General features: G+C 28.3%; 1 protein-coding gene across 2 annotated transcripts in view; it reads right to left on the bottom strand.

Moving 5' to 3' along the window:
• LOC107443232 (uncharacterized) overlaps positions 1–10,733 on the bottom strand; it is a 37,557-nt gene extending 26,824 nt beyond the window's left edge. Inside the window, exon 1 of one of the 2 annotated variants that reach the window (XM_016057027.4) lies at positions 10,545–10,733. In XM_016057027.4, coding sequence (XP_015912513.1) covers positions 10,545–10,628 — 84 coding nt within the window. In that variant the 5' untranslated portion in view covers positions 10,629–10,733. Of the gene's footprint in view, positions 1–9,512; positions 9,547–10,544 lie in introns of those variants that run through there. The other variant, XM_071182081.1, reaches the window with a different exon arrangement.
• Positions 10,734–14,864: the final 4,131 nt, after the last annotated feature.

Raw genomic sequence — 14,864 nt, forward strand, 5'->3', positions numbered from 1 at the left:
GGTGGCTATATATATATATATATATATATATATACGAGGAAATTTAATAAAATTAAAATAAAAAAAAATATTTTTTTTAAATAACAGGAAAGTAAAGAGGAGGGTTTTCAAAAGCTGCTTCAGATACTTCGCTTCATACTTGATTAGAGTGCTGATAAGCTTACTCGAAATTATAAGTTTTTAATGAGACATTCGGGTTTCACATATTTATTTTTATGATGAAAAGGAAGCAAGAAAGCCAGCAACTTATTAGTTGGATAATACTTCTTTTCATTCATAACTTTCACCAGCATAATTTTCAGCTAGTGAATACTTTAAAAAGTGGTAACAAATATATTTTGATTATATTAGCTACCACATCGACTGCTAAATTCAAAATGTTATTACTATAAATTTTCTGTAAATTTCTAGATGTATGGGATAGGGGCCGCTAAGAGGCCCAGGTGCCCAATTTTTGTAAATAAAAGTAAAAAAGTATTTTGATTATAATGTAATGTAAATTTGAATTGATTATATAATGCATTTCAGTTAATAAATTGGTAGTGTGTAAAAATTAAACTTTGATATTTGTTATATTAATACTTGACCATCTCTTAACTTAAGCTATGCTTTATGAATTCTTTCAAAAGTTTAGATTAATAAGGATCATAATCGAGGAAATTTAATAAAATTAAAATAAAGAAAATAAAATTGCGCGAGTTTCTTATAAATTCATTCTGTAAAGTAAAAAGCTGTGAAACGTAACTATTCCATTTTTAACTTTTCGATAATGGTTTTGGCGTCGTTTAAACATTACCTAAGTATACTTTGTAGAATTGGGTCTTCCCTATCGCTCTTCTTGGTCGCAAATGTAAGCAAAATGCTAATACGTAAACTTATGCTGATGTTTTTTGAATGTGATGTAAATGTTTTTTTCTTCAGAAAGTTAATCTTTGTAATTTTAAATAGTTTTTTTTAGATAAAATGAGTTTAGTATCTTACAAAACATTAGTCACATTCATTTATCCTCCATTGTTGTCGAAAATAAACATATTTTTAAAAACGTTGGCAGCTAATCATCAGAGATGAAAAATTAGTTCCACTCCTTATCATCTATAAAATCATGGTGACTTTATTGAAGAGTATACGAACTTGGTAAAGTTAGTTTTGCGCCATTATCTTCATTTTTCTTGTTTTTATGCCAAAATGCTAACCCATTCCCTGCCACCGTTGAGTGACACTTTGTATTAGTGTAAATGTGTTAGAAGTCACATTTCGGGAACAGAGAATTACGATTCAAAATTTTAGCTAGGCAGGACGTTAGCAAGTGGCCAATGCGATTTTAGAAACGGGCCAGCTAACCACAACCATTTTTACAAAAGTAGTAGATATTTAAAATGCAAAGCTTTCAGAATTTTCGGTCATTTTGCCAATATTTTAAAAGCTTCATCATGAAAAAGCTAGAACGAAGTGCAGTTGCATATGAATATTTAACCTTTTCGGAACGGGCGAGTCATGAGTGTATTCGAACGGAAGCTGAACAGTAAAAAATAAAGAGCGTTAGCTTAAGTTTGGATATAGCTAATTTGACAGACTTATTTTTGCTTTCCCTTTAAATCTAACACATCCAATCCTAATGCTGGATGCTGGATATTGGGGTTATCTCGGCGTTTGGCGCGAAGAGCCACTAACCGATTCATCGATTCTGTTTTGTCGTATTCTAGGAGGTCCTAAATATCTTTGAAGTTTAGTATGTTGTAACGACAAATCAAGTCCTTAAAGAAGTAAATCTTTAGTTTTGAAATAAAAATCATCTTTGGAATGGGGAGATCCCCTTGAGTAGAGTTTTTATGATAAAGTTAATAGTATTTTGATAGTACAATCCTAATGCGTCATAAGTGTAACTATAAAATTTTTTAATTCGAACTAAGTAGTGGTGATTTAAATAAAGCAAACTATTATTACCCAGCCCACGAATAAACTACTATAAAATATAGTTTGGAGACCAGTTTTATCTTTTTTTACCCAGATTATCGACACCCTGAGAAGGCATGTATGACTCGCCCGACTCGAAAATGTTGATACATTTATATATAATGGTGTGGAAAATAAGTTCAAATAAATTAAAAATAATACATTAAAACATATACTCTGGTACCACTAGAATACATTATGCAAAAAGCGTATAAAGTTGGTAGCCCTGTACTGTCGTGCAATTGAAAGCGACAAGGCATTCAAAACTGAGACTTTATATATTTGGTGCTTTTATATGGTAAGCTACATATTGCAAAAGAGTTTTTTTTTTTTCAAAAATAAATTTCGTTTTATCAGTTTTTTGAAATTCTATTTCAGTATTAGGAATAGAAGGAAAATAGTTGTTACGCCACTTTTCTCAGAATCAATTGTGTAGCCCTTACGCTGCTTTTTGAATTGCACGGAAGTGTAAGCAATACCATACCTGCCAACTTGTACGGTAGTTGACAAATATTTCCCAAAGTGGTAAGTAAATTTGAAAGTTTGAAATTGGAAAAAACTCCCTACATATTATATTACTTATAAATTTTACCTTTTCGGGACGAACGAGTCATAAATGTAGCCGTACGGAATCAGAATCAGGACAGTAAAAAATAAAAAGCGGTAGCTTAAGTTTGGGTATAGCTAATTTGACAGACTTACTTTCGCATTAAATCTACAGAGATGCCAACTGCTCCGGACACGCCAAAATAATTAAAAAAACGGTAAATAATTATAAAGCAAATTTTTCAAATATATGACTGTTATTACTAGCTTTTAAAAAGGTATTGCATGACATTAATACTATAAAGTGGTGAATCATATAAACCTACGAATTATTAAGAAATAGTGGTGGATAAATATCCACTAAATAGAATTTATTAAACCGAGAATTACAATTGATAAACTACCACTTTGAAATATATATTTGCTGTCCGGAGCAAGTTGGCATCTCTGAATCTAGCGCATCCAATCCGAGTGTCAAAAGTGTAAATATACAATTTTTTAATTCGAACTATGTAGCGGTGAATTAAATGATGCAAACTTCTTTCCTCGCCCACAAATAAACTAATATAAAAGTAGTTTTGCTACCAGTTTTATCTTTTTTTTGCCCTGAGATTGCATATTAGCTTGTTTCGGAGAGATTAAGAGCATATATATATATTCTTACTCACTTTATTTAACAAAAGAGGAGCACCTGGGACATTACTTCCTACATCAGAAAGCTTTCACACGGATTTTTATAAGTAGTCAGAGATGCCAACTGCTCCGGACACGCCAAATTAATTTAAAAAACGGTATATAACTTCGAAGTAAATTTTGCAAATATTTGACTAATTTTGCTTGCTTTTTAAAAGGTATGGCATGCCATAAGTTCGATAAAGTGGTGAATTACATAAGCCTACGAATTGATTAGAAATAGTGGTGCATAAAAATCTACTGAATAGAATTTCATAAACCAAAAATCACAATTGATAAACTACCACTTTAAAATATACATTTGCTGTCCGGAGCAATTTGGCATCTCTGAGTAGTCTGCGCAGACTATTTAAAAAGTGAACCACTTATGCGCATGAACCTAATTTTCTATTTTAACTACTAACTAATCAAATTTTTCAGAGTGCCTATCCCCTAGGGGATATCTGCTCTTTCATCGCATTGAGATAAATAATGGGTGGGGCGGAAAAAGGGGGGTGCCTAGTCAACTAATGACAGTATATTAAAATAAAGAAACAGTATATAATCTGGGTTAAGTATGTAGGTATATCGCAATTGAGCGACTGAAAGAAATTTATGATATATATTTGAGAAATTAATCTGTAGTGGTACACAATTAAATAAGAAAACCAATCTTATTCATAAATTAATCAATTTTTTAGACATACGTTTGCTACCACTTTCTTACTTTTACTAGATTTTCTATTAAGAGGCTCTTTCGTAAACTGTTTTACCTTCATGATGGATTGATCGAACTCCCTATAAAAAACCGTGTGGAGGCTTTTATTTGTAAGAGGCGTTGCCTGGGCCGAGCGGAAGACCCACATCCCATTCATCATGAAATTATCACAGACCAGTTAAAAAAATAAATAAACAGTTTGTGTTCAGGAGTCTTTGGGGTGACTGATATTAGTATATATTTCCAATAATTCGATCTTTCATAAATAATTTTTGACTGAAGGTTTGTCGTGGTAGGTTAAAAAGTTTGTTCTGAAACTTTTAAATTCAAAAGAAATTACGTGTTTCTACTAAGAAAATTATAACGCCTGCACCTTTCGGCAACTTAGCAGTATATTGAAAGTGAGGTAACATTCTTAAGCTTTTTGATGTTCGAAGAATAGTGGTTGATAAGCAATTAAAAACAATTACGTTTACATATCTAATGGTTTATAACATTCGTTGAATTAATTAGTATTACCGGACAAGTTACACTGCATCGGAGAGGATTAACTAAGTTGATAACCTCTGATGTGAGTAATGCTTTATTCTTAAAAAAATATTGCGAATGCATAATTTAAAATCAAAATAAGGTCTAAGATATATCTGTAAATACAAATGTTTTTACATCATAAAGAAAAAAATACATTAAAAAAACAAATAATTAGGCTACCAGTTTCCCCCCCCCCCTTGTGATAAATGTGACTAACGCCCTGAGAAAAAGAAAACAACTAGTAAAATCACTATAGTGATATAATATTTCAAAACATGTGCTCTACCATTCCGTTTCCAATTCATTGTTCTGAGAACAGAAATATATATTTTTTAAATAATTGGAGAAGTAAAGAGGTGGGTTTTCGAAAGCTGTTTCAGATACTTTGCTTCAGAAGGGTTAATATTTGTTTTCCCGACAAAAAATCATATGGAAAGCGAACAACTTTTTAGTTGGATAATAGCACATTTTTCAGCTAGTGAATACTTAGAGAAGTGTCAGAAAACTTACAATTAACGCGTTATTGAGACGGAATTTGAATTATTAATAAAATGCATTTTAATTAATAAATTGGTAGTGAACAAAAATTAAACTTTGATATTTCTTATATTAATGACTCTTGACCTTTTTTTAACTTAAGATATAGAATTCTTTTAAAAGTTCAAATTAACAAAGATCATATATATGCAGTGAAACCTCCTGTTATGGTCACTCCTGCAAAACGGACGCCTCTCAATACGGATAATATATTTTCAATTCCCCGGGAATCTTCTATGAATCATTATATACATTCTCCCCAATGCGGACACTCCCGTAACCGGCCTCGGACAGTCATTTGTGCCCTTAAATGTAATTTTCCATCTCTTTAAACCGGACACAACGTTTTTCTAAATTTGAAAAAAAAAAAATTCTGCTTTAAATTGCATGAAAAAAAATCCAACTTCTCACTATTTTTAAAGCATGTAAATTTTTTGTTTCTCCATAACTAAAATTATTGTTAAGCCATTTCACTACTAAAGAATGAATCTTTCTCCCATCATCTTGCCTTTTCTTTGCAAAGAAAGGAGAGACAACGACACTACTGCACTAATGAAATAATTCGAACATCAGCATCTTTTTATCTTTTTATCTGGACAACACAGGTTATGAGACCCCTCATGTCAAAATAACACCTTGAATGCTCTCAATGCTTCTTCCCCACTGAAAATTTCTTTATTTTTCTTATCAATTTGAAGACTGTATTTCACACAGCTGGGGTAAAAAAAAGAGAACAGAAGTATAATCTTTAAGGTTTTGTATAAACGAAGTATTTATTCAGACACTTCATAGATGATCAATTTTAAATAATCAACTCCAGAGGTCCTCATGACTTACAGGCATGAATTGCTTTTTTTTCCTATGAATCATGGGAGAGTTACTTCCAAGGAGGTATTAACCACGTTTCCTATCAAGTGATAGGTAGGTTTTAGGGGATGTAAGCCCATTAATTGAAATAGACTGAGTACTAAAAACTCCTATTCGGTATCATATGTCTAACTTGAATATCTATGCTAATAGGAAAATTATATTCAATTATTTATATCTACATCTAGAATTATGTATTTATATCAAACTTTTTTACATATTCTTTTATATCGGAAAATTATTTTTTTAATTTAAATAACTATCCTCGTAGATAGTGATTGAAGAAGATTATTTATTTATTTCCTTTATTTTTGAAAATATTCTAAAAACAATTTACGGTGTTTAACTTCGTTATTACGGTACCCTTCCCGTATACGGACAATTTATTCTGTCCCAAGAATGTATATATATTCGAGGAAATTTAGTAAAGATAAAATAAAGAAAATAAAATGCTTAAAAATTCATTCTGTAAAGTAAAAAGCATTGAAACATAACTATTCCATTTTTAACTTTTCGATTATGGTTATGGCGTCGTATAAACATTATATGATGCTCACTACGTGCTCTTGCGCTCCGAAGTCTATCAATTAAAACGTTTTAGCGTTTTATAATATAGTTAGCCATATGATGCTCACTACGTGCTCTTGCGCGCCGAATCCTATCAATTAAAAATGAAAACTGTTGCCAACGCGAGAAAAGAAATATCATCGGTTTTATTGATACATACGTATTAGCGTTTTATATAATATACATTCGAAGGCTTATATTATTCACAACTTTTTAGTAGTTATGTAACACAGTATTCTAGTGGCATATGGGCATCAATACAGACGAAGAAGTGGAATGCCCGCTCTGCGGGCAGGTACTTCGTACTACATCTGAGCCTAAGTAGTTATGTCATGCCATACCGCTTTAAAAACATGAAAAAACAGTCAAATATTTGTAAAATTTAATTTGTAGTTATTTATCGTTTATTTAATTATTATGACTTGTCCGGAGCAGTTGGCATATCTGTCAACATTCCGTTGCGAGTTATTGTCTACAGTTAAATCAAAGATCATTTCTATTTCAAGAAATGATATATCAAGGGGTTAAACACATATATAAAACATGTGAACTATTCTGTGAAATTTTTGACTCCTGACAAAATTAAACAAATTAGGATAATTTTAATATTTATATATGTGCTACTTTAAATATTGTGGAAATATAGGGGTTGTTGGATACAATTTCCTTTTTTATAATTTTGCATTCACTTTGGTAAAAATTGCTAAATAATTTGAGTTAAGCACCACTGAAGAAAATAAGTAATTTGTGAAAAATGTATACTGTTTATTAATTATTTTAACCATAAAAAAGTTTCGGTTTCTTTAACAGGATGTTAAAATAATATAATTTGTAATCACAAAATTCGAAAAAAATTTAATTCGAGAAATTTAGTTTTGCGCCTACTGTTTATTAAAAACAATCTTAAAAAAATTCTGTGATTAACATAATCATAATCTGATATGTTCGAAGATTGTATTTCAAAAGTTCCCGTTTATTAATATGGTTCTAAAAAGAACGAAATTCCGAAAGATTATTTATTAAACATAATTCTGAAATTGCAGTTTATTTGATTTTTTTTAATCTTCTAAAAATATACTAATAAATTTAAATTAGATATTCATACGAACCATTTTATAAAACACCGAAAAATCATAAATAGATCCAAACTTGTTGCAGTTTAAATTTGTGAAGTAAAACAGCAATAACGCTGAATTATAGAGGAAGTATTAAGATGTACTTAAACACAAAGAGAATGAAAATAACAAAGGAAGCATAAAAAAATCGTAAAGGAAGCATAAAAAAATCGTAAATTATAAGCTTAGTTCCAATAGAATTTTGAATAATTAATTAAGTGTAGGTCTAAATTTCATTTATCAATGATATTTTGATTTAATCTTCATAAAAATAAACAAATAAATAAAAATCATAAATCCATACCTTAATATCCATTTTAAATATATTTCCAAAAATACGAAAAAGGTCCGAGCTCAGTGCTGTTTAGATTTATGAATCGAAACGTCATTGACGCAGAATTTAGGATGTGAAGATATATTTCAAATCAAAGAGAATAAAAATAATATAGGAAACATTAAATATTGATCTCATTAAAAACGGTATTTTAATAGAAATTTATTCTATTAATTAAGTAATTCTATTAATTTTAAAATTTAATTTTTCTTTGATTTTTATTTTAATTTTCATAAAAATATATTAATAAATACAAATCATGTATCCATACCATAAGATATATTTTTATTCCACTCCCAAAAATTCAAATAGGATCGAGCTTGATGCTTTATAGATTTGTGAAGCAAAAAACCATTAACACAAAATTTAGGTTGCGCAGAAGTAATTAAAAACAAGGAGAGTGAAAATGACAAAGGAGACATGTGAAGATATATTTAAAATCAAAGATAATAAAGATAACATAGCAAGCATTAAATATTGATCTCACTAAAAACGGAATTTTTATGGAAAATTTATTCTATTAATTAAGCATAATTTAAAAATTTAATTTTTCCTTGATTTTTATTTTAATTTTCCTAAAAATATACTAATAAATACAAATCATATATCCATACCATAAGATACATTTTTATTATACTACCAAAAATTCAAATAGGATCGAGCTTGATGCTTTATAGATTTGTGAAGCAAAAAGCCATTAACACAAAATTAAAGTTGTACAGATGCACTTAGAAACAAAGATAGTGAAAATAACTAAGGAAACATTAAAAATTGATTCAATTAAGGCTAGAAAGACTGAAACTTAGTATATATAACTATATAGCCCAAAAGCAATCAAAATGACTGCATTGTGAAAGAATAACTAATGGGGAAAGAAATTTGTTTAATTAATTTTCAATATTTTTATATTATTTACAGCTATATAACAAGTTATTAGTAAATATTAACCACAAAAAATTTACTTCACTTGGAAAGAAAATATTAATTTATCCATTATTATTTGTACATTTTTTGCAAATGAAAAAGCAGTTAAAAAGCAGTCAAAATGACTTCTTTTTGGCAACCTAGTGTTAAAAGCAGAATTCCAATAGAATTTTATTCTATAAGTTAAGTTTAATTTTATTAATCAATGATAATGTGTCTTCAGAAAAATTATAAATCATATATCGTAAATCCTTAAAATCATATCATATATCCTTAATCATATATCCTTATCATACATCCTTAAAATCATATATCCTTAATATAAATCATATATCCTTAAAATCCATTTTAAATATATTTCCAAAAATCCAAAGAAGTCCGACCTTGATGCTCTTTAGATTTGTAAACCAAGATAACAAAGGCAACATTAAAAGTTTATTCAATTAAAAGCGGAATTACCATAGAATTTTATTCTATTAGTTAAGTTTAATTTTATTAATCAATAATAATGTGTCTTCAGAAAAATTATAAATCATATATATCTTAAAATCCATTTTAAATATATTTCCAAAAATCCAAAGAAGTCCGAGCCTGATGCTCTTTAGATTTGTAAACCAAAATAACAGAGGAAACATTAAAAATTGATGCAATTAAAATCGGAATTACCATAGAATTAATTCTATTAGTTAAGTTTAATTTTATTAATCAATGATAATGTGTCTTCAGAAAAATTATAAATCATATATACCTTAAAATCCATTTTAAATATATTTCCAAAAATCCAAATAAGTACGTGCTTGATGCTCTTTAGATTTGTAAGCCAAAATAACAAAGGAAACATTAAAAATTAATTCAATTAAAAGCGGAATTACCATAGAATTTTATTCTATTAGTTAAGTTTAATTTTATTAATCAATGATAATGTGTCTACAGAAAAATTATAAGTCATATATATCTTAAAATCCTTTTTAAATATATTTCCAAATATCCAAATAAGTACGAGCTTGATGCTCTTTAGATTTGTAAGCCAAAATAACAAAGGAAACATTAAAAATTAATTCAATTAAAATCGGAATTACCATAGAATTTATTCTATTAGTTAAGTTTAATTTTATTAATCAATGATTATGTGTCTTCAGAAAAATTATAAATCATATATACCTTAAAATCCATTTTAAATATATTTCCAAAAATCCAAATAAGTACAATCTTGATGCTCTTTTGATTTGTACGCGAAAATAACAAAGGAAACATTAAAAATTGATGCAATTAAAATCGGAATTACCATAGAATTTATTCTATTAGTTAAGTTTAATTTTATTAATCAATGATTATGTGTCTTCAGAAAAATTATAAATCATATATACCTTAAAATCCATTTTAAATATATTTCCAAAAATCCAAATAAGTACAATCTTGATGCTCTTTTGATTTGTACGCGAAAATAACAAAGGAAACATTAAAAATTGATGCAATTAAAATCGGAATTACCATAGAATTTATTCTATTAGTTAAGTTTAATTTTATTAATCAATGATAATTTGTCTTCAGAAAAATTATAAATCATATATACCCTAAAATCCATTTTAAATATATTTCCAAAAATCCAAATAAGTACAATCTTGATGCTCTTTAGATTTGTAAGCCAAAATAACAAAGGAAACATTAAAAATTGATTAAATTAAAAGCGGAATTACCATAGAATTTTATTCTATTAGTTAAGTTTAATTTTATTAATCAATGATAATGTGTCTTCAGAAAAATTATAAATCATATATACCTTAAAATCCATTTTAAATATATTTCCAAAAATCCAAATAGGCCCGAGCTTGATGCTCTTTAGATTTGTGAAGCGAAACACCATTAACGCGGAACTAAACCTTGCTCTAAAGGTTGTATGCACACATCAACAGCTAAGGTACAACTAAACTTTACCGTTTCCTTTGCAATTCATTTGTAGAACGATCGTCCAGTAACGAAAATAAAGGGCATTTTTTTTTTCTTTTCAGTTAATAAGCAAACGCAGGAGACCGTGTCGAATGAATGGTTTCTTTCTCTTGTTTATTTTTCAAGAACAACTTTTCGAACGTGATTCCATCTTATTGTTGTCATTATGGATCATGATTCCATCATTTCAGATTTAGTTTTGAGTTTAAAATTTAATATTCGTGTTTCACTTCTAATAGGATTGGTTTATTCGAATATTATTCATTCGGATTATGAATAATTTGACTAAACTTTATTCAATAATTATTAAAACTGTTTAACCCATTTTAGGCCTAGCATAGAAATTTTATAAAATGTCGAATTATTTTCCTAAATATGCCTAAATTACATTAAGAACAATATTTTATGTAAGAAATAAAATGGTGCGTGTGTGTACCATTGGTTAAATCAATAGACAAATCATTTTGTTGAACACTAGTTTTTTTTTTATAAAATTTACTTTAGTTTGTTTTATTTACAGACCTTGTAACTTTTTTAGATCATAAAAATGTTTAAAATGATCTTAAATGGTATAATTATGCATTTTCAAAGAGTCGAATTTTGTCAATAACCATTTCAAATTAAAGAACTAGCGTTGCTTAATAATTTCTCAACAGAAAGTGCTTACTGCAATTGAATCACTGATATTTTACAGATTTCTTCAAAACCTTTGATAATAGGAGATAAATAATTTTAGTGAAAAATATACGTCGCCGTGTAAATAAAAATATATTTACTAATTAAAATATCAAGATCACCAAATTGTTTCATAATCATAATTTCTAGTTATCAAACACATTTTTTTGCATCAAAATTAAAAAAAGAAAAGTTTATTTCACCTAAATATACTTAGATTTTGCCAAATAATTAAAGTTAAATTCCTAACTAGTGAAAATATTTTAAATTTATTAAAAGTTTAGCTAACATAAAAAATTATATTATTATGATGTTTGATTTTATAAACCAAATTTACTTTTTTTTAAAACTATAACAGTATTTTAATTTCGAGATATTTAATAAACATTTTAAAAGTTATTTTCAATTATTTTTCTTAAATATTTTATTGTTTATATTGAACTATTCTGCCATTTCAAGTACTTTCGATATATTTTTTATTAAAATGGATATAGTAAAATTCAAAGTAACAATCATATCAAAATTTAGACGCTTAAGACTAATAATCGTGATTTTTAATTAATTATATTGTAAAGTAACAAAATTGTAATGTATTATTACGCTAACATTTTAAGAGAAACAAATTGAATTATCGTTTTACAATCAAACGATAAATAAGTAACATATAGTTATCGATAAATTATATTTACTTTTATGGCATGTTTCGTATAAAACTGTATAATAAACATGTGTTGTAAAAATATTTACTGACTTATAACTTGATAAAAGCCATTACAAGAGAAAAAATAAAAATGCAAACATGTTTTGTAATTTTCCTTATAAAATTTAAAATGCGTCAAAATAACGCGTCCCGTAAACCTAGTGTTAATGAGACATTAGGGTTTTTCATATTTATTTTATTGATGAATAAAAATAAGCCCGAGAGCCTTCAAAGGTCGATTAGTTGGATAATACTTCTCTTCATTCATTATATTCACCAGCATAATTTTCAGCTAGTGAACACTTACAAAAACCTACTAATTGCTTCTACAACCTGCCATTTTTTGAGTAAATTTAAATTATTTATACAATGCATTTTAGTTAATAAATTGGTATTACGTAAAAATTAAACTTTGATATTTTTTATATTAATGCTTGACATTTTTCTATATATATAATCGAGGAAATTTATTAAAATTAAAATAAAGAAAAGGAAATGGTGCGAGTTTCTTAAAAATTCATTCTGTAAAGTAAAATGGTATTGAAACGTAACTATTACGTTTTAAACCTTTCGATAATGGTTTTGGGGTCGTTTAAACATTACTTAAGTATATTTTGTAGAATTGGATCTTCCCTCTCGCTCTTATTCGTTGCAAATCTAAGCAAAATGATAATTCTTAAACTTATGCTGACGTAAAAGTTTCTGTTCAGAAATTTAAATATCTTTGCAGTTTTTAAGAGTTTTTTTTTTCAGATAAAAGGAGTTTAGTATCTTGCAAAAGCATTACTCACATTAATTTATCCTTCTTTGTTGTCGAAAATAAGCATATTTTAAAAAATTTCCTAGATTTCATAAATTTCAAATGTTTACATAGTATTTCATTGCTTTTTAAGTTTTTAGTTCAAGTTTGTAGACACTTACTGTTTAGTAATTCTTTCCTGTTAACATCGTAATATTTATTAACAGCATCCTATATTTGAAAAGCTATAATTAAAAGTTAATGAATTTGTTAAGTCAATGAGTAATTAATGAGATTGTTAATTGATGGGTTAATGAGTTTGTTTTATGGGCATTCTTCGCACTAAATTTACTTTAAAATGGGCTTGAAATATGCACGTTGTCCTATAATGACCTAGCTTAATATATTATTTAATAATATAATATATATTATTAACATATATTTATATATATTAATTAAATATATATACTACTCAAAATAATTAAAGGATATTGTAAGTCTTGTATAAAATAACGGTATAAGCAATTTTCGTGTGCTTAAAATGGAAGAAGAGAGTCACAAATGCAAATTTTTCTTATTTTTAAACTTCGCAGTTAGCAAATATCATACCTGCCAACTTTTCCGGAAGATTTTATTTTCATATTTAAAGTGGTAGTAAATATATACTATTTTTTCTTTCATAAATTTAATTTTTAAATGATTTTGATCACCACTATTCTTACAAAAATGAAATTCATATATTAATGTGCGTTACTGTCATAGTTGTCCCCCAAGCTGCCGAACCATGAAAAGATTTTCTACACTGAAATGATCAAGAATTACCCGGTCAGCAACTTGATTCTGATTTTGTACGAATGCTTTTCTGAATTACCCGTCCCCGAGGGGTTAATCAAGGAACTACAAGACCTGATGAAAGACGAGGAAGCGATGAGCCTCCTACGGACAATTCTACCCAACTCCCAATAATCTACATCTCGATGAAGAAGCAGATAGCCCATCCTAGGGCTAGGTACTTCGAAAAACTTGAATAGTTAGTTAGTCATAGTTGTCAACTCAAGTTTGCTTAAAATTCAAGTTTTAATTCCATTTTAATATGACCGGGAAAAATTTTAATGGAAAAGATTAAAAGTTGGCAGGTATGAAATATTGAGTTCGACGTCAAAGACGATGCTGTAGCTGCAGCGAATTTGATTTGACTTAATGTAATACAAAGCGGAAAAGAATGATCGACATTCAGTAAGCGCGTTTTTTTCCATGAGCTCGATGAAGTTTGGAGAGTTGTTTACCGCTTGGAAGGGGACCAAAGCAACGCCTCCTATAACTGAAAGACTCCATACGGTTTTTTGTAGGTAGTCTGATCAGAACATTACGAAGGTAAACCAATCTGTGAAAGAGCCATTAAATATCAAATCTATTAAAAATTAGAAAGTGGTAGCAAATATATGTCTAAAAATTTGTTTAATTTACGAATATAATTGGTTTGTTTTATTTACTTGTCAGCCACGATAGATTCAATTCCCAAATATATATGATAAATTTCTCTCAAGTACTTTTAAAATAGAATTTGGGCTCATGCGCACTAGTGGTTCGCTTTTCAAATAATCTGCGCAGACTACTTATGAGAAACCGTGTGGAGGCTTTTTGATGTAGGAGGTGATGGCCAAACACGAGCCTAGAGCCCCTGAATTAGACAGGCTGACTTATCATTTATTGTTCTAGTCCTAGTGTTTTAATTTTATTGGGCACCTGGACCGCGAAGCGGCCCCTATCCCATTAAACTGTGATTTTGGAGTTGTTCAGAATTGTATCAGCATGAGTAAACGTTATTTTCAGAAAGGTTGATGAAATTATTTGTTTTGATAGTTATGATATGAGGCGTCGGAGGTGAAATGTGCAGCTATTGGTCTGTAGTTTTTATCTTTGATATAATTTTCAAATTTAAAGATTTCATTAAAATTTGCTGTTTTACATTCTATGGCTTTATCGAAAAAATCTGCGTTTAGCTTGTATATATGCTGTGATAGAGTTGGTATTTTGAG

This window comes from Parasteatoda tepidariorum, chromosome 6 (assembly GCF_043381705.1).
Source record: "Parasteatoda tepidariorum isolate YZ-2023 chromosome 6, CAS_Ptep_4.0, whole genome shotgun sequence".
NCBI lineage: Eukaryota > Metazoa > Arthropoda > Arachnida > Araneae > Theridiidae > Parasteatoda > Parasteatoda tepidariorum.